The sequence below is a fragment of the Oreochromis aureus genome, linkage group 9 (genome assembly GCF_013358895.1).
Source record: "Oreochromis aureus strain Israel breed Guangdong linkage group 9, ZZ_aureus, whole genome shotgun sequence".
NCBI classification, from domain to species: Eukaryota; Metazoa; Chordata; class Actinopteri; order Cichliformes; family Cichlidae; genus Oreochromis; species Oreochromis aureus.
Window position 1 is genome coordinate 22505552 of NC_052950.1, and position 25593 is coordinate 22531144.

Consider the following 25593-nt stretch of genomic DNA (forward strand, 5'->3'; position numbering starts at 1 on the left):
TTGGGCAAAAAAAAAAGGTAAACAGTGGAAGTTTAAAACTGCTAAATATGATGCTAACAGCTGGTTAACTGGGGTTAGAATAAAGACATGAAACTGGGAGACTAGCCGTCTTAAATGCACTGCTTTTGATTCCAGAACACAAAATAAGGCTTCTGGCGGCGGTATGGGATGCACTAGATTGTGGCATTAGTTTGAGAGGTCTGTCACTTCCATCATTTCACAACATTCAAGAGTCATGTTCTAATCCAGTCTTTTCCAATACTAATCAAGTAGGGTTTCTTGCTTAAACTGCTAAACCTAAATTGAGTGAAAGCAAAAGTAAAAAGGAAAATGAAACCCATCAGGAAAAAAATATTAATAATGAGGATGTGGATCACAGACTCTTAATGTGGACTTTGTATGTCTGCAACACTGGACTGCCAAGTGTCATTTTGCGTGTAATGATTAGACGTAATCAGCATCTGACACAACAGCTTTTTTTTTTTCCTCTTTAAAACCCTGGGATGACAACACTGCAGCTTTCTTCACACCGCGCTGTCATATCTGTGCACTAAATATGAAACTGCACTCACAGAAGGGAGTACACGAGACTCTGGGACTGTTGTGGAGAACAGCATCAATAAGTTAATAAAGAGAGAAAACTTTAACGGAGCAGAATTGATTTCAGCTTATTGGTGCTGCCCTCCACAACCGTCAGTTTCTCAGGAGGTTCCATCCCTGCTTTACAGGCTTTGGTAGGTAGAGTTTTATAAACATGGTACACCTGATTCCAATTGTTATGTTAAGGATTGCTACAAAGATATTAAAAAAATCATCTTTAAACAGTACAGATGGCCTCTTGTTCCACTTTAAAATAAAACTATTCTTTGACTGTTGACTATTTCACAATCCTAATCACACAACGTCCCTTGTAACTCTGATTCCCTTTAGGGAGTCTCACCCTTAAACTTTGGGAAATTTTTGGTTGAGATTGAAATGCACACTTTGTCTTTGCAGCAGTGAACTTTGACATTTCAGTGAACTCTATAAGTGAGCCGTTGGTCGTCTGTAGTCGGGATTACCCCTGTTTGGTTTGTACTACCCCCTCCTTAACACTTTTTTATCATTCTAGCTTCATTCTTCCTGTGACGTATATCTGACTCCCGCTGTATGTGACTCATCTCACTTGAGTTTGTAAACTCAGTTTGTCAGTTGGACATCTTCAACTTAGATAAACAGGTGTAGAAACACCACCCCAGGCTACTGTATACTACGAAATTGCGTCAGACTGATGGCTGGTAAAAGCAAAACTTTAAACATGGCCTTTTCAGTGCATGATGCAACAGGAAAGTTGTTGAAATCTGTGTTTGTAATAGAAATTTCAGCACTGGTTGAGGTAAGAACTGGGTTACAACTCTTCTGCTTTCACACACCTGTTCTGTAAAACTGAGCACACTCTGCACTGGGATTTTTCTTGCAGTTGATTTTCTTTAAAGATATGAATTAATACAGTGACACATCAGCCACAAAGTACGACATGATCACTACAGTGTCTGCCCCCCCCCCCCTTTGCTTCCAAGTGCTGACTGTGGAGGATTTGAGACTGCCTCACCACACAGATAATCTCCTGCAGCCTCCACACGCTGAGCGTTGGTTTCTTTCTACAACAGTCACTGCACATGCATGCCACTTACTAAAACCTGCATTAAAAATAGCATTACATTTTTCAGCAGTCTTAGTGTAACAGATACAGTAAACTGATGGTGAAGGTAAATCTTTCACAAGTGGATAAAGGTTTTAAAATTGGCAAATACAGTCTTTGATAAACCCTTTTAGCTATGTGAAAATCACTTTTAACAAAATATATTTTTTGAGGTAAAGCTAACTAGACATGCCACTTTTAGAATGATCCATCCATCTATATTTCTTTTACTACATATGTGGGATCAGGCTGTGCGGGAAGCAGCTTAGGCAGACTTCCCTCGCCCTGGCCACATCTTCCAGCTCATCCTGAGGAATACAGAGTTGTTCGCAAGCCAACTGAGAGAGATAATATCTTCAGTGAGTCCTGGTCTTTCCCAGGACCTGCTCCCAGTAGGACATACTTTAAATACATTGCTTAGGAATTGTCCAGGAGGCATCCTAGTCAGATTCCAATGCCTAAACCAACTCAACTGGCTCCTTTTGACGCAGACAGACCTCCTCACCCCATCTCTAATGCGTGAATAATGCTTCGAAGGGAAATCTATGCTGCAACTTACAACGTAATTGTAAAGTCCTTTTAACCTTATGCTGTAATCTTTCATGTGCACCTCCTGAGAAATGTAACTACACATCAGATTGACCCAGCTCACAACGGTGTGAATGGCGTGGAAGGTTGCAGTGTAGGGTTTAGAGTGGTTTCTGGTTTCGTCATAAGTCAGATTTCCCGAAAAAGTCTAAATCAAGCTTAATTGAGTCCAGGACACTCATTATGAAGGAAACTCCTTTCTGTGGGTCACGCTCTCCCCTCACTCATGAAAAAGACCCCGATACTTAAACCCCTCCACCTGGGGTTGTAACTTTCCCCTGACCAGGAGAGGGCACTCCACCCTTTTCCAGCTGAGAACCATGATCTCTGACTTGGAGGTGCTGATTCTGATTCTCGACGTTTCATTCTTGACCACAAACTGCTCCAGTGCAAGCTGGCGGTCACCACGTGTTGAAGCCAACAGAACGACATCATCTGCAAAAAGTAATGATCAAATCTTGACCAAATTGGAGACCCTCCACCACCTGGCTACTGTTATCTTGGTGTTGACTTCTACTTGACTGATGATTTAACTATATAACATTTTATATGTAATGTGATTGGATAGACTCCTGTCAGGTTGAGCCAACACAAAAGAGCTGAGCCAAAAATAAATAGGCCTTAATGTGGGTAAATATGTGTGATTCTCTGAATTTCAGTTGACTCAGTTGCCACTGAATTAATATTAAATGCTGTAACCTAGGTGTATGCTTTAAAAGTGCTATCAAAGCAGTAGAATGATAATTCCTTGAAGAGCACAGCACAGTGCAGCTATGAACACTCCTTTAGTATCCAGCCTCACATTCAACTCACTATAAACGTTTTCCTTGTCTTTACCACCTCTGTCTTTCCTGTACACCTCGCTTCCCAGTACTCCTGTCTACTTTCTTAAACATCTTGCCTATCCCACTTTTTCTCCGTCAACCTCTTTCTTTGAATACTTTCTTGTACTCCCTCAAGCCAAGTTTCTTTGACCTCTTTCCTCTGTCCAGAGGACACACCGAACACCTTCTTGACTGTCTCCCTCAGCACTACTACTGAACTTTCCCCAGTCATCTGATAACTCTTCCCTAGCACCCAGACCCCGTCTCAAGTTCTCGCAGGACTCTGTGCAACGTTCTTCCTTCTTCAGCTCACAACGATTGAAATCCTAAACTGTTTTTTTTTTCTCTATATTGGATCCATTAGATTGCATTACATTAGCTTCTTCAACTGCTAATTCTCATACATGGACATAGATCATTACTTTAATAGCTGAACCACTTTTACAGGATTGAAGAGGAGTGTGCTTAGATTGAATTATGCTTGTACTAATGCATTCAAACTTCTCTCCTTTTCTGGCTAAAGCTAAAATATTAAAATGTCTTCAACTCAGTTTGGCCGGGTCTTAAACTGCACATCTTTAGCCCTGCTCTACACTTTTGGATCATGCAGTGCGAATTCAGTATTAAGAGCGTGCTTTGTCTGACTCAACCTTTCAGGCTTTTTTAAATGTTTAAAAAAAGCATTGACTGTAAAATGGCTAACTTAACAGTTCTAGCTCATGCCAAAAACTGGAAATGCTTATGAAACAAACTGTTGTGTGTTTAAGGTGGAGTAAAAGAATTTTTTTTTTCCCTTTTCGCCTTAATGAATATATTTGAACAACGTGCATAGACTCTTTCCAAGAGCTTGAGTTTATTTCCACACTGTTGTGTGGTTCCATGTCACGTTTGATTAGTTTCATTTAAAGTAGTCCCAAAAAAAGTAGTTTCTGTACCTACTGGTGATGGCCAGAGGGGCCGATGGTGCGATATGGCAGCCTCGCCTCTGTCAGTGTGCCCCAGGGCAGCTGTGGCTACAACAGTAGCTTGCCTCCACCAGTGTGTGAATGTGAGAGTGAATGAATAGTGGCATTGTAAGTGCTATATGAAATCCAATCCATTATTATCTATTTTCAGTGTGAGAAAACATGTGTCCACATGAATTAAATCAACTTTTTTAGGTTTTCCTTACCTGGATGATTGAGCGTGCATCAAAATCATTTAATATTCTGTTAAAAAGTCTTAAATGTAGCTGTGAGCATGTGGGAAAAACAGCAGTATTTGTTTGTTTCTGTAATTGAGACAGACTGTAATTCACAGGTCAGATTTTAGTCACTTTTGAGTCTTTCATGTTTCTTTTCAGCCCGTTGCTTAACATTACTTCTGTCAATATTAGCCATCAAAAAATATCTCTTTAGAAAAGTGTAAGAGGTTTAGATCATATGCACTTAAAGCACCCAGGTAAATATTTAGACTTTATGTGGAAAACGTGGGGATGAATGTCAGCGTCGGGTTTTGTTCTTGACTGTTTAAACACGGCTTGTCCTTTCAGGCCACACTTGTCCTCAAAGCGAGAATGCGAGTCTTGTTTGTTCGGCCTCGGCACAATACGCAACCTGGTGAAGGTGGCAGGCTGGGCGATAGGGCTCTGATTATGATATCACGAGGCTTTGATAAGCAGGGGGAGAGGGATATCTCCTGCCTGCAGTTCTTTAATAGAGGTGCTGAGTGAAGTAAGAGGTCCAGTTTTGTCATGGTGGAGGGCGCTGACGCTTGTTGTCACCAAAAGCCGTGCTTTTGATAAAGCTCACGTCATGAGCGAGGTAAGTCACTAAACTGCAGAAGAAGTGTTGATCTTATTCTATTTACTCGGGTTTTTTTGTTTTTTCTGGTCAGTTTTCATTCTACTCTGCTTCTCTCAGCTTGTTCTCGTACGTGCTGCCGGTTGTGGAAAATTCTTGCACCCCTTCGAGAATCCCTCACACGTTGCTTCCACCTCGAGGGATTCACCGTGAAACCATGATATGAATGAGGGCCCTGTAAAAACAAACAACCAGATCATTTAGCTACACTCTGAGGGCTTCACTTGTCCGGATAATGCGCTGCAGGGTTTTGGATCAGTCGCCTAATTAAGTGCTGAACGGTTGATGGTGATGTGGATGCAGGCTGATGCTTCAGAGTAAAGTTCATAGCAAAATGTTGACTGGATAATGTCACAAATCTGCTTGGTTATTGGCCCATAAAGCTGAATTCTTGACTCTGGAGGTCACTTAGGTGCAGTGAGTCTGCTCAGTACTCTTTTTTTTTTTTTAGGCACTTGTAAAATAAGAGGGGGGTCTATGAGAAATTGAACCTTGGGTCAATATTGAAGGTTTGCTTGAAAGCCTTTCATTTTCAGCCCGTCCTCCGTTCAGCAGAGGGCTGCTGTCACCTTTGTGTGGCATGCAAAAAGAAGCACTGCATGGTGTTACAGGCTATGGGAGTCAGTTTTCCACACTCCTCCTGCACATGCCTGCATGTCTGATCATCTGTTGACCTTTAATTATGATTAACCAGAAAGTTTCCCGCTTACATTTTCTCATCTCGATGGATTTCATAAGCTTCGTGTGTCTAGGGGACCTTTGTACATCACACAGGTGCTGTAGAAGGTGTAGAAAATGTGATGTGAGCTATAAAAAACTATAAAAATATTTTACAGCGTGCTTGTAAGTAACAACCCATTTTTGTTGTCATTTTAATTCAAGCAAGTTGAAAGACGGTGATTTTTATTACGAGTAGTTAAACTGAAGTTTTGTAGTTTAAATACTTTTCTGATGGGTTTAATAACAATAAGAGTTAAGTACCATCTGTGCCAAGACTTTGTGCCTTGACACGAAACTATCATCACGTTTCCTATTGCTCCCTGCCTAATGTAGGACCAACATGTTGGGTGTCCTGGGAACTATTTAACAGAGTGTCAAATGACTTGCGATCCCCAAGTTTTGCCACAGGAAGGGTTCACTGCAGGATCTGAGCACACCTGCTGAATGATGTCTGAGCAGGTACTCTTGTCATATGGCTGCAGTCCATCCTTTTCCCAATATCCCACCGGGAGAGACGGAGCAGGGCTCAGCGGGCTACTGCGTCGTGCTGCAGGAAAACAGATCTCTTATCACCCACGTGATCCCTGTTGGAACTGATCAAAGCTCATGGCTATTGTTTCCGACTTTAAAGCTCATATTGAAGAAGAGATGACCTAACTGATGTGTTCACAGCTAGGACAGAACGCCCTCTAGTGGTGGTTTTAAGTGAGAGGCGCACACTTGTTCATTCTGCATCCTGAAAACCCAGCTCATTCTTAGAAATATGCATATCCCTTCTAACATAGGGCGAGAGGCGGGGTACACCCTGGACAGGTTGCCAATCTGAAGCAGGGCTAAAACGGACATTAAAATGTTTTCTCTTCCTGCTTCTTAAAAGTTTTAATGTAGGTAGCGTAGTGCTGGATTACTGTAGTAGTGTAATGCTTTATGGATAAAAGCTTTGGGTCACACCTCTTAATATTTGGGTTTAATAACAATATTAAACCCATGTTTTCAGTCTCAGGTGTATGCAGTCTGCCTTCACAAACATTTGTGTAAGAACGGGTTCTTTTAAAGAGCTCGTCGTTTAGGAGCCACAGCAACTCAGCCACAAAATAGCAGACCATGTAAAGTTACACAGCGGGGTCACTGAGTGCTGAGGTGCATATTGGGTAATAGTTGCCAACATTCTCCAAATCTCTGACATTCACATCAGCGCAAAAACTATGCAGGGAGCTTCATGTCCTTGGTTTCCACAGCCCGTATAGGTGGGCCCAGTACTTCTATGCACACGGCATGTTGAATTATGGTTTACAACACACAAGTTTAAACCGTGGCTGCACATGTCTTCTTATTGAAGCTGCTAACACCACAAAGTGCAAACAAAACAACTCCTGTGAGTCTGTACTGCTACTTAATTCCATCAGATGCAGGTTTTTTTGTAATAAATATGCTGGCCATCCCTGGTTTTTAACTGCCTTACCATGAAATATCAGTACAGAGTTCAAGACTGTCAGAATTGGAGGAACTTTATTAATCAACATTCAGTTGATTCACTACAAAAACACGAGTTAAAAAATGAATTTTTTCATGATTTTATGATGATCGAATTTCCTCATTCTTATTTTACTGCTGTCTTGTTTATTTTCGTCTTTTGTTGCAGCCAGAAGCTCCTGCTGCTTCATCACTACACGGGTCTCTGCGCCCAGAAGAGGAGGATGATGGGGACCTGAATAAAGCCTTGGGTGTCCAGCGCTTCCAGCAGATCCTCAGGCCTGCTGCTGCTGTGCCTGATAAGGAGCACCACATTTACCATGAAGAAGACATTGAATGTGAGCGTGCAGAAGCTTCATAAAGCATGGAGTTGCTTTCAGTTGTGTGTGAAAAGCTCTGAGATTGATGTATTTATCTGTGTTGCAGACCACCGACACTCCTCTCACCACATCCACCGGCCTCTGTCCAAACTGCCCTCTGACGTACGCAGGAGGAAGGGCAGCAAGAAAAAGAGGAAGGATAAAGATCACAAAAGCAGCCAACCTCCCTGCAGTGTCCCCATAGAGGAAGGAGAAGATGAGGAAGAAGAGGAAGAGGAGGGGACGGAGCTAAATTCTGTTCTGTCAGAGCGATCTGAGTCAGAGAGATCCAAAGATGTGGAGGTAATCATTTTATTATTTGATTCATTTTAGGCTTTTTGGGAGCGAATAAGATAAAACCCCACAAGAAGCATTATTAGATACAAAAAATATCCTCTGATGATTTGAGGAAATGTTCAACCATTAAACAGCCAAATTAAATGACATTTAAATGTGGTTTAAAAAACCAATACAAATTTGCTTTGAGAAAATGGAACGATGTGATGTAACTTTTCTCTTTTAAACCAAATTAAAACCTGCTGTGTACCTTTAGGCTTGTTCTAATTCAGGGTTAATTAAAAGCTTGAATTATGTTGAATTCAGGCTTTCGCAATAGTCTGACAACTTTTCACCTTCTATATTCTACTTTAAACATAAAGAGACTTTTTTTTTTTTTTTTTTTTAAAGGCCATGATTTGCTGACCAGGTCTAGACCAGAATAAATGTTCATGGGTTCCTGAGGTTTGATGGATTTTGAGAAGAAACTCTATACTCTTAAACAAACACTCATCAACACTGGGCAGGCAAAATCCCCCCTTTTAATAGAAGGGAATGTCAAACAGAGTCTGACTCGTGGTGGGTGGCCATTTGCCTCGACCCACTTGAATGAGTTCGCATAAAATCAACAAATAGTAATCATATGATTGCATGAAACTTTTTGCTCCCTTTGAATTCATACTGACATCCAGCAACATCTAAATAACTCTGATTTATGTGCAAAAGTCTCCACAGGCTTTCTTTCTCCATTGTCTGGATGTGAGAGACGTTCGATTTATCTGATTGATTTATTTATTTTTGACCGTGTTACAGAAAGCAGCACTCTCATGCTCCAGTTTCCCTCCACAGTTCTTTGTTTCCGAAGATGACCATGCATCTAAAAGTGTCAAAGAGAGCCCACACTCGGTCCGAAAGCTCGACATCGTACCGCAGTCCGGTGTGGGAGGTGAACATGAAGATGCAACTTCCACAGAGTGAGTCAAGTCTGCTTCATAGACTTTAAAAAAGAAGTGAAAAAGGGCGTGATTGTTAGGTTGGTAATCATGCCTTACCTGCTGTGATGACTGCTTAATGCATGTTTTTGTCTTTTTTGATGAAATGTCCTCACAACCATCCTGTTTGGGTGAGAGCACTGAGGCTCACGCCTGTTCGGGGGGCGGGGGTGTACGATGTACTGTACGTTACCATGTCTCAGGCATCCAGTGAGCCTGCTGGGCATGATCAGATGGACCAGAGTAATCCTGTCCTCAGACTCATATATCACCTGTTGCTACTCAGCAGCCCAGACTCCACCTATGACATTTACTTTCTTCCTTTTTAAAGAAATCTGAGCTTGAAAGAAGCTGCACATACACCTTTTGCTTATTTTGAGTCAATTAGAGATCAGCTTATCCGCAGAAGATTTGTCTTTAAAAACATTCTTACCTAAAGAGGAGGAAGTTGACTTAAAGACGAGGTTGTAAAGTAGCGTTTACGCTAGACGGTAAGTTAATTATGTCTATTTTTGCTGGATATGTGTTGTTAAAATTCTTTGTCCTCTGTCCGCTTTTTCGCTTTTTGCAGCTAAATGTGTAACTTGCACCTTGCATGCATTTATCAGAGTAGGAGAAGCAGTAGAAGGCTGTAATACTACGACAATGTTAGTCCTGTTAAAACGAAGAAAATAAGTATTGGGAGCGTTTTTATGTGTGGTTGAGTGTGCACAGTTTCCAGTTTTTAAGGGGGAAATGTCAAATCCTAAAGATAAAACCTGAAAAACAATCCTTCCTTTTTCACTTGTTTATTTTTTAGCTCTTTTTTTTTTTTTACTTCTAATCTTTCTGCTCCTCTTTAGTAAACTGCCTTCATCTGAGCCCTCCAGCCCCACTGCCCAGTCAGTCCCAGCCGAGCACACGCCGCTGACCCGCGTCTCCTCCGCCAGCCGCAGTTACGACCTGACAGAGCGTCGACGCACGGGCAACATGACGGGTGCCGAGCAGGCCAAGTACCAGCGCATCCCCACTGATGAGAGCGAAGCTCAGACGCTGGCCTCTGCTGACCTGGACGGCATCAAGAGTGAGTGCGAATCATTTGGCAAGCAGATACTAACCATTGCTTAAGTTCGAGCCTACACCGACTAAAAGTGTAAAGGGGTATTGGACATAGGTGCCCTCCACCTAGCCTTCTGTGATTGTGTTTGAGGGGTGTTTTTGAAGGAAACGCACTTTGAGCATTGATTGAAGTGAGATGTAATGTGAGCAATAAAGCGTTTCTCTCCTGGTTTTTTTTAATTTTTTTTTTATTTTTATTTTTTTATTGGCTGTTGATTTGGTTAAAAAAGAGGACTCGTTAACTCTTCATGTTTTGTGTATTCTGGTGAATATGTAGCATCTTTAGTATCTGTATACTGGGATCACCAGAGGCTCACATGACTGCCTGTATGTAAAATGAGCTCCTTGTAATGATAAACCCAACAGATAATCATCTCCCTACTCTGCAGTTTCTGTCTGCTTTACAAAATGATGATTGTTACAGCTTGCAAGGTTGGGGAAAAAAATAGTACAAAGTATACTTACCTGCTCAGCAGTACACAGTGACTTATTGTTAAACGTAGAAAGACGTGAAAGGAGATGTTTTCTTAAAAAAGCCAAGAGTGATTAAACAGCAAAATCCAACAAATCTCAGGCTGTAAAGGTGTGTTGTTGTTTCGGCATCCCTGAGTCTGCTGGGGGCCATGTGACTTAAATTTCGTCATCAGGTGAAGAGTGCAGGGCTTTGTGTGCACAAAAGAGTGCTTGCTAGCTTTTTGCGCATGTCCAGACTCTTATGAGGAGAGACAATAGACTACAGTGCATCAACTCTGCACACACTCTTCAGGTGGATTCCAGAGAAAGCACAACAGGTATGACTACTCGTCTGTGGTGTCTCCAGATGTCTGTGTCTGCTTTACTCTTTGCCTAAGACTAAGTATTTATACGTAGTTTGTGGGCAAAATGTCTGAGGTGATGGATCTATTGGAGTATTTTATTTTATTTTATTTATTAGCTTTAATTGTTTTATTCAACAAAACTAATAAGGTTGTCATAGGTAGAGAGGTGGGATACAGGTCATTGCAGTGATACAGATAACCACATATTTAGAATCATCAATTAACTTAACATGGATGTCTCTGGACTGTAAATGCAAAAAAAGAAAACAGTCCCATTGATGGTTAATCAATGGGACTGTTTTCTTTTTTTGTAATAGACTCACTTTTTTTGTTTTTTATCCTGGTGTGAAAATGTTTCATGGATAATAAAGATAAAGCCCCTGGATTTCCTGCTTCTAAATTAATATAAAACTGATGTTATTGTAGTCTTCTTTTGGCTGATTCAAAATCCCGCAGTGAGAATATCACCCCATTAGAGCACTTCACTGTCAGACTGTGGGCTTACTTGTTGGCTCGTACAGTAATTAAAAGTAAAATGGGAGGAAGAGCCTTCAGGCTTCAATCTGAATTTGGGAAACACACACCCTCTTTACTTTTAAGAACAGGCTTAAAACTTTCCTTTTTGATAAAGCTTCAAGATGGGGCTGGATTAGATGACCCTGAACCCTCCTGTAGTTACGCTGCAATAAGCCTAGGCCTCTGTGGGCTTCCCACTATGCTTCTTCTTCACTCATTTCTTTTCACTGTATTTGCATTAGCAATTATTAAACTGGCACTCCACAGTGTGTCTTAGGGTGTGCGGAGAAAGACAGGACAAACTGTCAGATGGCCACTCCTTCCCAAGCCTGGTTCTGCGGAAGATTTCTTCCTGTTAAAAGGGAGTTTTTCCTTCCCACAGTCGCGAAGCGCTTGTTCAGAGGGGCTGTGTGATTGTTGGTTTTCTATCTAATATTTTAGGATCTTTGCCTTGCAATAAAAGTGCCTTGATGTGAGTAGATTATTCTTTTGTTTTCAGGAAATCTCCTAAGTGCACCTTTTACAAAAAGTTCAAAACGTTTGTCTAAACACACTCTTGGGAATGTCATTTAAAAATATGGTATTAGATTACGCATTACTCTTTCTTATAGATATCATTTGCTGTTAATCTTCACCAGCATTAACACAAACTTTGTACTTTGTACTAAAACATGTTCTGAGTGTTAAAGAAGTTGGAGAAATGATTAAATACAGCTGAACTGATACTTGGTCACTTTGCTTAGATTCCTTTGCAAACATCAGGGTGAAGGTGTGGGGCCCTTCTCTGTTTGACTGCAGACTGCTTTCCACTGCCCTGTGACATTCCCGGCCCCAAGCCCAGCGTGGGGTGGCGTCCAGGGCCGAGCTGATTTGCGTGAGGGAGCCGACCCCTCTGCAGAGAGCAGCAGTTTATCAGAAACTGTGGCAGACAGGCCTGCATTATTAAATTAGCTGTTCCCGCTGTCAGCTGAGGCCCCTGGACTCGGGTCTGAGCCAACATGGTGGCTAATTGTTAAATCCTGACCTCTGTTTCCAACCTTTAATCATTAAAGGAGTGAAACCAGAGGAAGAATTAAGTAGACCCGAGGGCCAAAACAAGGCAGCTGAGGATGGAAGTGTGGGCGTGATATTTGGTCGTTATGAAAGAGGTGAGCCTGCAAACAGGTTCACTGTCACATACTTTCTGTCCTCTTTTATCTACCTCCCGCCTCCCTAAATCATCCTGGGAAAGTGTCTGTCTCTGGCTGCCGCTCAACAATAGGAATTATTAGATCACTGTCCCTCCCCTTTTGTTCGACCCGAGCAAATTAGCACCTCTGCTCACTGATGCATTCTGATAGCTTCAGCCCCCGCAGGGGTCAGGAGCCGGTCAAGAAGTGGCGACTTTTTCCAATTTGTCAAAACAAGTCCCACACTTCAGTTTGAGCAGCGAGGAGGGAGGAGGGTTGGGGTCACGCAGTAAGGTGGCTGCACCAGCGCCAGATGCTCTCGATGCCTGCAGCAGAAACCCTCCTCTTCCTTAACGCCAGTCAGGGCTCATTTTTCCTACAGGTTCTGCCCCAAAGTGCAGGCAAACATCATGTAGCGACTTGACAAGGGGCCCTCCCAATAAAACCTGAAGGTTGTACAAGTGACGCGAGAACGAATGAGGTAGCAGATGAAAATCTCAGTTCTGGACAGAATATCTTCTTTTGTTCTTGCAAGGCCTGCTGGGTTATCAGATAATGAGTTAAAGCCTTGATGAAGAACCAGAAAAGCCTCAGTGTTTTTTACATAGGATATGCAAGCTCTGATAATGGTAAGCTTTGATATTTCTAAGGAAAATTTCACTTGTTTCTGTTTTGAATGTGTTTTAACTTATTTACAGATCAATTTAGAATAAACAGGATGTTACAACAAGTTTGAAAAACGGAGTAGAAGTCCTGAAAATATAATAAACTTGGATGTTGTGGTTGTATGTTTGAGTGAGCTCAGAGAAAAGGTGCTTGTTCATCGGATGCAGACTGTCCTTTAAGGCTGATGTGAGCTTTGCTGTTAAATGATCCGGTTTTCATGGCCGTTAATGCTTTTAAACGTGAGACGGGGGCGAGGCTCCCCTATGGTCTCCAAAATAGTGTTTTAGTGTTAGAACCTAAGTAATTGGATGTCTGTTGCATATTTCTTGTTGAAGAGCAGCTCTGTTCATGTGAAGTTGTCATCTCCTCGGTTTCTGAATTAAACTTGAATGAATCAGCGGGTCTGTTGATCTTTGAACTTCGAACACCTGACAGAACCATTTATGCTCTCAGTGTTGTCTCTGTCATCACGTTTCTTTCTCCTCATCCTTTCAGTGCCTGGTGCATTGCCAGCATGAGTAACTCTACTCCCTTAGATACAAAGCAAAGAGGCCTGTGATTAAATGGGCTGAGATTTAAAAGGGTGGAAGGTCAATGTGTGCCAACTCTGGGCTAAAGAAACAAAATGTGCGATACAAACTAAAGACCTGATGCTGTTGTGTTGCATGGAGCTACAGTTTGCTGCATGTTTATTTCCGTTACTCCAGGTCATCGCTTTGAAGATGTTCCTGGCATGCGCCGACACCTGGTCCGGAAGAGCACCAAGAACCAAGTGGTGCACATCGGGAAGGACCACAAGGAGCCGACCACTCGCAGTCGCAAGCAGGATCGCACCCCCCATGAGGTGAGACAGCACCTCGCACACTGAAGTCGCACAGAGGCCCTTAAATTGATGTTGTTAGTAAGCACTGCAGGGGGAGGATCTCCTGCGTTTATTGTAAAGAACAGTCAACAACACGAAGATAAAATAAAATAAATAAAATATCTGCATTTGGGGGAATTTATTTAAGCAATGTTTTGTGCATTTTGTTAGAGGAAATGCAAAAGGGGACTAAGTAGAGAGATAGGGGGCAAAGGGGTCCTTGGCTGTTAATGTTGAAATTTTTTTTAACCATTCATCTATCAGGATGGTCAGATTTGAAGGATTTTAAGAAACTGCATAAAAATCTTAGTAGATCCCAATTATGAATGTGCTATAATAAGGCTGGATTAAGAATAAGGTCTTTAAAATAGCTTGTGTAGTTTGACCGACACTTTAAATGAGATAAAGATGGCGAGATAAAACTGAGGAAAGTCAGTTTGAAATGGAAGCTGTCATCACTTCAATGAAAGATTAAGAGTTTCTTTGATTTTTCAAATGATTTCTTTACCTCAGGGATCTTTGGAAGAGATGAGTTTAAAGACGAGCAGCTTTTAAAAGTGAAAATCTTCCACTTTTGTAGTGAAGTAAACAAACATGTTTGTGTGGTCAGAAAGTAAATAGCAGGGCTTTTAAACCCAGTCGCAATTGGTTGGCTCTGTTTTCTACATCAGATTTCAAATCCTTCAAATTCCACGAAATGTTTTCTTTTCTTTCGCTCTCAAATTTAGCAGTGGCTCGACTCTTTTGTCGATGGGCCGGGGAGAGAAGGAGACAATTAAAAATGAATGAGTTCGTTCTTTCCTTTCACACACGGAAAGGGGAAAAAAAAGAGGGGAGCTTGGGTAACCAGACACTGGGAGCTCCTGAGAAAGGGGGAGCTATGTTTTATTAACACGCACACACAGATTCTCATACGCAGCTCCGAGCCCCCAGCAGCCCCAGTAAACAACAGGTCCCTGTCAGGTGTGTGTGATGAGGAAGAACTACCTGTGTGGGTATGTGTGTGAAAGTGAAGGTCCCGTCCTTTGTGGCGCTGTCGGTCGGGTCAGTGTTTGAGTCGTTTCCCGCACCGTTTCCAGCCGGCGGTTCTGTACCGCTCTGCCTCGTGGACAGAAGGCATCCACGGACACAGAGAGATGCCTCGTCACCAGAAGGTGAGGCTGGATGGCCGGCAAGAGTCAGGTTTGACCCTGTGTGAGTGTGACTTCACAGGCATGCAGCAGGGAATAGGGGAATATTTTGCAGCTTGTTTTTTTGGACATCATTACTCGGAGGACTTCGACTGACCAGCATGGCGTGATTACTCTCTCCCTAACAGATCCTGGAAGCTGAGAGACTGCTGCTGCTGATGCACAGCAGTCGTTGTAGTTACTTGTTTTGAAAGTGCAGGTGGTGTGTAAATTGTTTCTCACTTTAATGTAGTTGTAAACACATTTAAGCATGCTTGAAATGGTTATTAACATTGTAGTTACTGCTTTTAAGCTATATTTTGGTGTCGAAAGAAGCTTTTTGACAAAAGTAATGTAGGAAACTACAAGTTTTTACAGTTATAAAAACTGCTTTTGGATGCTCAAGGGGAAGAGAGGTTAAGGCTGTACAGATTCTACTGTTAAAACTTAGAAGATTAAGGATTAACAACACTTACCTTTGCATGCTAAGTGTGTTTTTTAGATAGCTCACTTCTTGAAAGCATGAATCACAAATTTTCCCCCTCATTTCTTAGGTTTTGAGCAGATGTGTGAACGTAGCAGGAATCAGAAATGTTAGTGCCAACATTTTTAAATGTATGGTGTTTAAATTTAACTAAGTTAACGGTCCTCCTGCTGTGTATTGTAGCTTTATCCTGTGCTTCTTTTAATATGCTTAAGTGAATGATGGGTCTCTTCATCCACCACCATAGCTCCTTTCTCCTTCAGGTGTGGAGACATCCTTGAGCATGACATTTGAGATTGATTGCAGGTCACAAGCTGAAGGATCGAGGGCAGATAAGATGAGGCACAAAACTGAGAAATGAGAAAAGCTGGACAAACTGACCAGTCAGAGTGCTTTACTCACTGTTTCTGAGTGTTTGGCACTAATGTGCATGTGATGACGTGTGGACCGTATGCATGTAAATCCCCTCAGGTGTTTGTGGAGCTGAACGAGCTGACAATGGACAAGAACCAGGAGATGCAGTGGAAGGAGACAGCTCGTTGGATCAAGTTTGAGGAAGATGTTGAAGAGGAGACGGACCGCTGGGGGAAGCCTCACGTCGCTTCGCTGTCTTTCCGCAGTTTGCTGGAACTCAGAAAGACCATCTCCCACGGTAAAGAAACAAACTAGGTTTGTTTGTGTAAGCTGTGTAAGTTTCCTGTTTGGTCCATAGACGACTGAGTTCAGCTTGCTTGTGTATTTGCAGGTGCGGTGCTGCTGGACCTGGACCAGAAGACCCTGCCTGGCATCGCCCACCAGGTGGTGGAACAGATGATTATTTCTGACCAGATCAAAGCTGAGGACCGGGCCAACGTCCTCAGAGCCCTGCTGCTCAAACACAGGTGACTGGCAGCGCCTCAGCGCTACAAATAAGCTAGCAGAGATTTCATCTTACAGAGGGATTCGGTGCCATTTGAGGTGAACCTGTTCTTGTTAATGGTCTGAAAAAATGTTGCAACTGCTGTGCACTGCAGTGGTGATGATGTCTCAAGGTAGTTGAGTAAAAAAATTGCAAGGTGTGCAAAATGGAGACCGGGTATATGTATGTGCACACACTAGCTTCAGCTTTTCACGGACTATTCTGCTGCTGTTGGGAATTTCTTTAGAAGTGAAGTATCCTGAACATTGAATTTAACTCATTTTTGCAAAAACATGTTAACTGCATGTTGGGAAATAAGAAGAAAGTTGCCTAAAGAGAGAGTAGCTTCTGAAAGAAGATAAAGCTCAGTGTAAGATAAATAAGGATTATTTTAATCAGTGACTCATGCAAACAACTCTAGTGGAGTGGAAAAAAAAAATATGGAGGTGGAAATGAGATTACATCAACTTTACGTCAACTCCCTGAAGGAGTCATAAAAAACCCTTGTGATAATCAGCAATGTTTGCATTAATCATGGAAGCTGGTTAAACTGTGTTTTCTTTTCCTCACCGCTACACACTTCCTGCTATTAGATGGCTTCATGCTTGGTCACTACCTCTCCTCCTCCTGTTCAACCTCTCTCTCCCCACCTCTGCCTCCCCTAGTCACCCGAGCGATGAGAAGGAGCACAGTAGCCATTTCCCCAGGAACATCTCCGCAGCCAGCCTCGGCAGTCTGATAGCGCATCACCACAGTGGCAACCACACCAACCAGACAGAGCCGTCAGTGACCGACCCCCTCATGGGCACAGTTCGCGGTACGGGGGACACAGACACGCACATCGACATGGAGAAGAATGAAGTGCAGGTAAGTCCGAGTCTGCCGAGTTTGCAGAATATCACAGGGATCTTTGTCATCCTTATTTACACTTCCTGTGTTGTTTCTGGCAGAGAGAGCCGAGCATCGGACCTGGCATGCATCGGTCCAAGTCCAAACATGAACTGAAGCTGCTGGAGAAGATTCCTGAAAATGCCGAGGCTACAGTGGTCCTCGTAGGTAAGTTACTAATCTTACTAGAGTACACACAAGCTCTCTGTCCATGAACTTCTACACCATCAGCAGTTTTGGCACACAGGTACATCTTAGGCCCCTGAAGGTTCTCATCTATATCACATAATATGATGGCACGTTGCCTAGCAACCATCAATCAACAGGCTAAGATTACCCATTTAGAGGTTTTTATGCACCTACAACACTTTTATAAAAGCATGTTATAAATTTAATGTCATGACAGTAACATCTAATTTATACCCAGAAAAACTTGAATTATATATGACATCATCATGTTCCCCAGCAACCACCTAGCAACAGACTAAAATCACAGGCCAGGTAATGCTGTACCACTAGTTTTTTATTTTTATTTTTTATAACTACAGTTGGTCTAAAAACAGGTTACTACTTACAAAACTTCGTGACTTTGCCTTTGGTTGCATGTAGTGCTTTCCGCACGCTGACGATCATGTCCTGTGGTTTCCCAGGCAGCGTGGACTTCCTGGAGCAGCCCACCATGGCGTTTGTGCGGCTGCAAGAAGCGGTGGAGCTGGAGTCCGTCCTGGAAGTGCCAGTGCCGGTCAGATTCCTCTTTGTTCTGCTGGGACCCGCCACTACAAGCATGGACTACCACCAGATAGGACGTTCCATCTCCACCCTCATGTCTGACAAGGTGAGTGGTGGTGCTGATTTAGACAAGGGGGGGCAAAAATAAGGCCCTGGAGCCAGGATCCGCCCAGCAAAGACTCTTGACCCACTGATCAACTTTGGAAAATGTGAAGGAGGACATAGAAGAATTTTACATTTATATGAAATAAAATAACACCTGTAGGTTTCTGTTGACACCAATGATGTTGGGTAAATTTGTTTATTTCTGCCACCATCTTCCAGCAATTCCACGAGGCGGCCTACCTGGCAGATGACAGGCAGGACCTGCTGAACGCCATCAACAGCTTCTTGGACTGTAGCATCGTGCTGCCGCCTTCAGAGGTGGGAGGTGACGAGCTGCTGCGCTCCGTCGCCCGCTTTCAGAGGGAGATGCTGCGGAAGAGGGAGGAACTGGAGGTCAAACTAATGGCCAAAGAGCCTAAAAGCCTTGAAGAAAAAGGTAAGTGTTTCTGTTTCAATTAGGAATTTCATTCGATTTGATTTTACGTGCCTTCTCATGGGTTTTAACATAAAGCTCTGTGTCGTCACTCAGAGGCACTCCTCGAACCATTGAAAAAGTCAGACGACCCCTTAGAGCGTACTGGACGGCCTTTCGGTGGGCTGATACGAGATGTGCGGCGGCGTTACCCAAAGTATGTCAGCGACTTCAAGGATGCCCTGAACAGCCAGTGCATGGCCGCGGTTATCTTCATCTACTTCGCTGCCCTCTCTCCGGCCATAACGTTTGGAGGTCTGCTGGGTGAGTGTGTGAGGGAACTGAGAGTGTATTCACACCTCATATCTCAAATCCTCTCCGTATTTTGGTAATAGTGGCCTCTTGATTAACCTTTTAACCCCGGGTCTGCCTCCAGGTGAGAAGACAAACGGCCTGATCGGCGTCTCTGAGCTGATTGTGTCGACATCAGTGCAGGGGGTGATCTTCTGTCTGCTCGGGGCTCAGCCACTGCTGGTTGTGGGCTTCTCTGGACCTCTGCTGGTCTTTGAAGAAGCCTTTTACAGTGTAAGTTGCATAAAAAACATATGAAGTTAATTTCAAAAATGTTAAAAATGCTGGTGACTTACTAAAAAGGCTACTAAAAATATAACTGTGCTTCATGTCTCTGTGCTCACAGTTCTGCACATCAAACGACATCGAGTACCTGACGGGCCGCGTCTGGATCGGCTTTTGGCTCATCATCATCGTGGTCACCATAGTGGCCTTTGAAGGCAGCTTCCTGGTGCGCTTCGTCTCCCGCTTCACCCAGGAAATCTTCTCCTTCCTCATCTCCCTCATCTTCATCTGCGAGACCTTCATCAAGCTTGGCAGGGTACACCTGAGATGTGAAAAGCTCCTGATTAGACAAAGTTTTTGTTGGCACGCTGTGTGTTTGCGCTGCTGACGCTAAGCAGAGCAGACTAATCTCTGGACAGCGTTCAGAAGTCGGGGTCGAAATGAGAGTGTTTTTCTAACAAGCACACCTGAAATCTTTTCTGATTGATGGAGCCTGAATCCTAAATGGATCCAGAGTTTTAATTATCCTCCAGACTTTTTGATTTTTGGAAGATCTGCTATTTTTGGAGTTTTATGGCAAAGACTTAAAAGGCATTTTGCTATGAGCTAATCTCATTTCAAAGAAAGAGTGGTTGCGATACCTGTTAATAAGATAAGATGACCTTTATTAGTCCCACAGGTGGGAAATTTGTTTCGTTCCAGGCAAAAGTGCAAAGTTACGTGGCAGAAATTAGAAAACACTGGAATGCAATAAAATACTATATACAATAGAATAAAATAGAATACAAATACTATATACAATAGAATAAAATAGAATAATATATACAATAGAATAAAATAGAATACAAATACTATATACAACTGAGTAAGAAGATACAAAAGTACAACTTTGTCAGAAAAAGAATTGCACATATAGCAGTCTTATTGCACAGGTGTGGGTTTGATCAGCTGCAAAAGTCTTTGTTGTGGAGTCTGACAGCAGTAGGGAGGAAGGAGTCTAAGGAAACTAATCAGTGTTTTTCCGTGAGCACCTTTTTATAATATGAAACCTCTGTGTGCAGATTTTCAAGGAGCACCCGCTGAAACGCTGTTCCCTCAACAACGGCACCGATGCAGACGCCTTGGTGGAAAACGTCACCCTCATGATGAACAGCAGCAGCCAGCCAGCGACGGAGAAGGTCAGCGGGGAACCAAACACGGCGCTGCTCTCTTTGGTTCTCATGGCGGGGACCTTTTTTATCGCTTTCTACCTGCGCAAATTCAAGAACAGCGCCTTCTTCCCTGGAAGGGTGAGGAGCTGAAATCTGTATATGAGATCTGCAGCAAATATTTGATCTTGTTTGATGTGACACATTTAGCAGTCTTCTTTAAACCGTGCCGTCTGTGGTGTTTAGTTCCGCAGGATTATTGGAGACTTTGGGGTACCGATCGCCATTCTCATCATGGTGCTGGTGGATTACTCCATAGAAGACACATTCACACAGGTGAGACTCAGTGGACCGTGCAGTGTGTTTATCATGCAAAATATTGGAAAAATGAGGAACTTCCTTATCTCAGAGGTTGATCGGAGTTTGTCTCGTGTCTTCTTTACAGAAACTGAGCGTCCCCAGTGGATTTTCAGTGACGAATTCCGACAAGCGCGGCTGGTTCATCAGTCCTCTCGGGTCAAATGGGGAATTCCCCATTTGGATGATGTTTGCCTGCTGCTTGCCTGCTCTGCTGGTTTTCATTCTTATCTTCATGGAGACTCAGATCACCACGTAAGTTTTGCTGGAGCTGCATCACACAGGCACATGTTTGAAGAGTCGTTGCCGTACATTTATACGCTGCTCAAAAACTGCTAAATATTTTTTTTCCATGTACACTATCAAGTCAAAGGGATATTGATCTGGTCAGTGCAGTAGCAGAGGGGGTTGTTAATCGGTTTCAGCTGCTTTGATGTTAATGAAATTAACAACAGGTGCACTAGAGGGGCAACAACAGAGACAGACAAAAGTTGTGGTGTACAGTACCGTGCACAAGTTTAAACTTCTAAGCACCCCTCATTTATTTGTTTTTCTTCCAAGGAGCCAGACTTTCTTATCATTTTTGGTCTTGACCAAGATTTCTGGAGGTGTTTCATTGGACATTGGCTGCTTTTACCACTCATGTCCAGTCCACTCCATGTACCTGACCATTTTCAGAGGAAAATTTTGTTTGTTTGTTTATTTAAATTGCTCAACACTGACCTCCTGAATCATTCAAGTGTAAAATAAACTCCTAACTCAAGGGATGAACCACTGTTGTGTCTACATATAACTGGCAATTTAGCAAAGAACCAGTTTAAAATTATATCTTTAGGGATTTTGTTACTAGCAGCCTGTCACAAAAACACACAATTAGTTCTGATTCCTTTAGTTGAATCTATGAAACTAACAGGGTCATTTGTAAAAAACTATTAGCCAAAAGTCTTTACATGGTGTGCAGTGCGTCCTTAAAAAAAGTTGAGGAAACTGGGCAAGTGGAGGAAAAAAGGAGTAAGTTTACCCAGAGTGAAGAATAAAGGTGGTCGTACCAAAGATTGGTTGAAACTGGGAAATAGCTGGAAAATTCAATCAGATGTTTAAGCTATTTTCTAAAGGATGTGTTTAGTGTTTTAGCTGCTGTAACGTATCAAAACGCACATAAACAAGCACACACAAAATAAATGCCGTACCTCATCATAGCTGATTAATCTGAAATGTGTTTCTTACGTTTGGCTCTGTCCGGGCTTCCTGCAGGCTGATAGTCAGTAAAAAGGAGCGCATGCTTGTCAAAGGTTCTGGTTTCCATCTGGACCTGCTTCTGATCGTGGTGCTGGGCGGCACCTCAGCTCTGTTCGGCCTGCCATGGATGGCCGCTGCGACCGTTCGCTCGGTGACCCACGTCAACGCCCTCACTGTCATGAGTAAGGCCGTCGCTCCCGGAGACAAACCTCGCATCCAGGAGGTGAAGGAGCAGCGGGTCACCGGGCTTCTGGTTGCAATCTTAGTTGGTGAGTTCCAGACTCTAAGTTATCGTCTTTTCTTTCCCCCCGTGGCTCTGTCCTATGAACTTTCACCCTTTAACGCTCTCCTCCGTCAGGCCTGTCGATCGTGATCAGCGACCTGCTGTGTCAGATCCCCCTCGCCGTGCTCTTCGGGATCTTCCTCTACATGGGAGTGATGTCGCTCAACGGTATCCAGCTAACGGAGCGGATGATGCTTCTGCTCATGCCACCAAAGTATCACCCTGATCACACCTACGTACGCAAGGTGAGAGGAACATGAAAACACACATTTACAGCCAAAGTAAAGGAACAGAAGAGATGTGAGGATGGAGATGCTCTGCTGTAGCAGCAACAAACAGAAAAAGAAGTTTCAGCATTTTTGAGGTCTGTCACAAAAAAAGCTTTAAAAGATGTTATTGCACACTTAAAAACACCTCAGTTCCCTCAGAGCGGTTTCCAGCTAGGGGAGAAAGAGTTTTAGTAATTTTTCCTGGTAAATATTGTGGATTTATTTCACATCTTGAAAATGTCTTGAGGAGTCTAACTTTATCTATTTTAGCCCACACAAGCTCTAAACGTTTATTTAAACCCCTAAAATAGTTTGCAAAGATTATACGTATCCACATTTAGGAATATTTTTGAGTGCTCCCTGCAGAAACTGTTGTCCTTGTCAGCTATGTGAGCGACCTCTGTATCCTTTAGGTCCGCACGCTGCGCATGCATCTCTTCACCTGCATCCAGCTGGTGTGTTTGGCGGTGCTGTGGTCCGTTATGTCGACGGCGGCGTCTCTGGCTTTCCCCTTCGTCCTCATCCTCACAGTCCCCGTCAAGATGTTCGTTCTGCGACGAGTCTTCACTGTCAGAGAAATGGCATGCGTAAGTTAACCACAGGGGGGCATCAGATCAAAATTTCATTCATTTTTAAAAAATAAAACAAAATTGAGATAAAATAGTCGTTAAATGAATCACGGAGTTAGTTCAGGTTACTGATTCTGACTTCTTGTCCTTCTTTTAGCTGGATGCTGACGACGCAGAGCCAAAGTTTGACGAGCGCGAGTGTCACGACGAGTACTCGGAGATGCAAATGCCGGTGTGATCCGCAGCGAGCCCTCGTATCGTCATATCACATTGAAAATCTGTCAGTTATCAGCAGTTAGAGTTCTGGGACGGCGTCCTTCAAGCGATGTCCCTCTTCATCAACATCATCAAGACATTGAAATGCAGTATGTCAAAGGTTGCTTTGGCTTTTAACTTTTCACTATTTAAGAAGCTTTTATGCTGCTTTAATAAACAGTTTGTGTCTCAAATAATGGAAAAGCAGCTGGAAACTCTTTGCTTAGTTTATTTGTTTTTATTTTAAACATTTCAGGGGACAAGAGATACCAAATCAAATGACTTTATCTCGAGCTCGGAGTTAAACATGTTAACAGTAGATAGACGTGTACGATTGATTGATTTTTAGCCCTGAAAGTTGCTCTGATTCACATTGAATATGTGGAAGATATATGGGATACATTCCTTTATGCTATATGAGTTATTGCTATTCTTTTCTTCACATTTTAAGATCACCAAGCGCCTTACGAAGGAAATATAAAGGTATTAAGATTTTTTTTTTCTTTATTTTTGTCTTATTTTAGACAGCTGATCACTTTACCCGAAAGCTTGTAGCACTTTTAACATACCAAAATCTGAACAATGACTGTATTTCATGTAATCAGTGTTGCTTTAGTTTGCTTCTTAAATGATCTGAGTGATTTTTAGCTTGTCCTACTTTAACTATTTGTTGTTTTTGTGCAGAAAATGCAGCATTTTAAATGGTAGCTCGGTTTATATTTCACCTGCAGTGAGTGAAGATCACCAGCAGGGGGAGATCTTGTGGGACTGTTATGACGTTCCATAAGAAAAAAAGAAAACTGTACAAAAAATGCAATTTCTCTCTACACTAATGCCATCATATCACATTTCTCATCGTGCAAACACTTTTTTAAAATGGAAAATGACACTGTGGCTTATTAAGTGTACTTTATAATGTCTCCATACACACTTACACACACCAGTACACGTGTAGGGCACTAATGTAGTTTGTTCTGAGGTCTCATTTCTCGTGTGGTCGGTTGACGGTGGTTTCTTTGTGCCAAATGTCTCGTGTAAATAGTTTTGTGGTCAGAACAATAAGCTGCACTTCAGTCACGTTAGATCTCCTCTAACTTGAAGGATTTTCAGCCTAATTTTAAACATTTTCACAGCAGGACATTCCTCGTTTTTAATATGTCACTCGCAATCGTGTCAGCCTGGTCGACAAAATTTCCAAACAACCTGTTTAGACAATCTCAGTATTCATGCATTGCTGAGAGGGAAGGCTTTTACAAAATATATATATATGTAGGTTTCTTTTTGATTTTCTCATGTTGCATCAGTGTGACATGGATTGGTTAAAGCTTTGACTGTGTCAAATAGTTTAAATATTCAGCCCCCTGTTACTCTCACCTACGTGTTTCAAGCACTACTTTTCCCTCCAGACGGGCCAGTTTCACTGTTGCTGTGATCTTGTTGCCTTTTTCATGCCACAGTCTCACAAAATCTGAAGTGCCTGTGGGACCATGAAGTGATCGGTGTCTCCTGTGTTTGTAAGGATGGCACACGTTACAGTAGTTTGCACATTTGAGACATGCATAAATCAAAAATCTCTGTTATTTATCTGTTTATAATCTGTGGAGTAATTGCTGCTTTAGAAGCCTTAATCGGGTTATGTCACACAATATTTTTTCTTCTGTATGCACATGTTCAGCTGCAGCACGCCCACGGCAGTGAAGGCGATATTTATGAGAGGTTGGATTTGAGTGTCAGTTTTGTGTCTGCTTCTTGTGCCTGTGATTGGAGTGAAGGCAGTCTATGTCAAACTCTGTAAAAGTATGCTGTTGATTAAAAGTATGTGGATTCATTTCAGAAGCAATAAAGTCTTCAGGCTATTGCTGATGTTCCCGTGTACAATAATGGTTCAAATGTTGATGATGAATAAAAGTTCTTTTCTATTGTTTGTCTGTTTTGCTGTCTTTATGTAAAACACCTTGGAGGAAGGAGAAAAGGTAGATGTACAGAAGACTTATTCAGTCCCAACTGCACATACAAGGAACTGGGCTCTTCACTTTACACTCAGTGTACGTAACAGAGTAGACAACGGACAATACTGACAAAATGACGCACTAAATAACAACAAGTATAGCACATTAAAGTGATTCAGTGGAGTGTCATGCAGGTGCCACAGCTATGATTGTCACCTATCACGTCTTGTTGCTGCTCTCCTTTCCACTGCTTTTCCACTGAAAGGTAGAGGAAGTCCCAGAGCAGCCATACCACCAAACAGAAATTATGCAGGCGGAAGCAATCTTCTCTTAATGATCTGGTATTTGACTAAAAAAGTCGTAAAATTAACATCCAAGAG

The 25593-nt window shown here is 42.5% G+C and overlaps 1 protein-coding gene across 4 annotated transcripts in view; it reads left to right on the forward strand.

Moving 5' to 3' along the window:
- slc4a2b (solute carrier family 4 member 2b) overlaps window positions 1-25188 on the forward strand; it is a 47874-nt gene extending 22686 nt beyond the window's left edge. For 2 of the 4 annotated variants that reach the window (XM_031759732.2, XM_039617457.1), the window contains 21 exons: window positions 7297-7465; window positions 7554-7789; window positions 8612-8736; window positions 9597-9817; window positions 13729-13865; window positions 16008-16188; window positions 16282-16417; window positions 17100-17301; window positions 17385-17490; window positions 17973-18157; window positions 18376-18592; window positions 18686-18892; window positions 19005-19153; window positions 19266-19460; window positions 20206-20433; window positions 20539-20628; window positions 20738-20904; window positions 21904-22157; window positions 22247-22416; window positions 22854-23027; window positions 23167-23247. In XM_031759732.2, coding sequence (XP_031615592.2) covers window positions 7297-7465; window positions 7554-7789; window positions 8612-8736; window positions 9597-9817; window positions 13729-13865; window positions 16008-16188; window positions 16282-16417; window positions 17100-17301; window positions 17385-17490; window positions 17973-18157; window positions 18376-18592; window positions 18686-18892; window positions 19005-19153; window positions 19266-19460; window positions 20206-20433; window positions 20539-20628; window positions 20738-20904; window positions 21904-22157; window positions 22247-22416; window positions 22854-23027; window positions 23167-23247 — 3630 coding nt within the window. Of the gene's footprint in view, window positions 1-4871; window positions 4896-7296; window positions 7466-7553; window positions 7790-8611; window positions 8737-9596; window positions 9818-13728; window positions 13866-16007; window positions 16189-16281; window positions 16418-17099; window positions 17302-17384; window positions 17491-17972; window positions 18158-18375; window positions 18593-18685; window positions 18893-19004; window positions 19154-19265; window positions 19461-20205; window positions 20434-20538; window positions 20629-20737; window positions 20905-21903; window positions 22158-22246; window positions 22417-22853; window positions 23028-23166 lie in introns of those variants that run through there. The other 2 variants (XM_039617458.1, XM_031759731.2) reach the window with 2 other exon arrangements.
- Window positions 25189-25593: the final 405 nt, after the last annotated feature.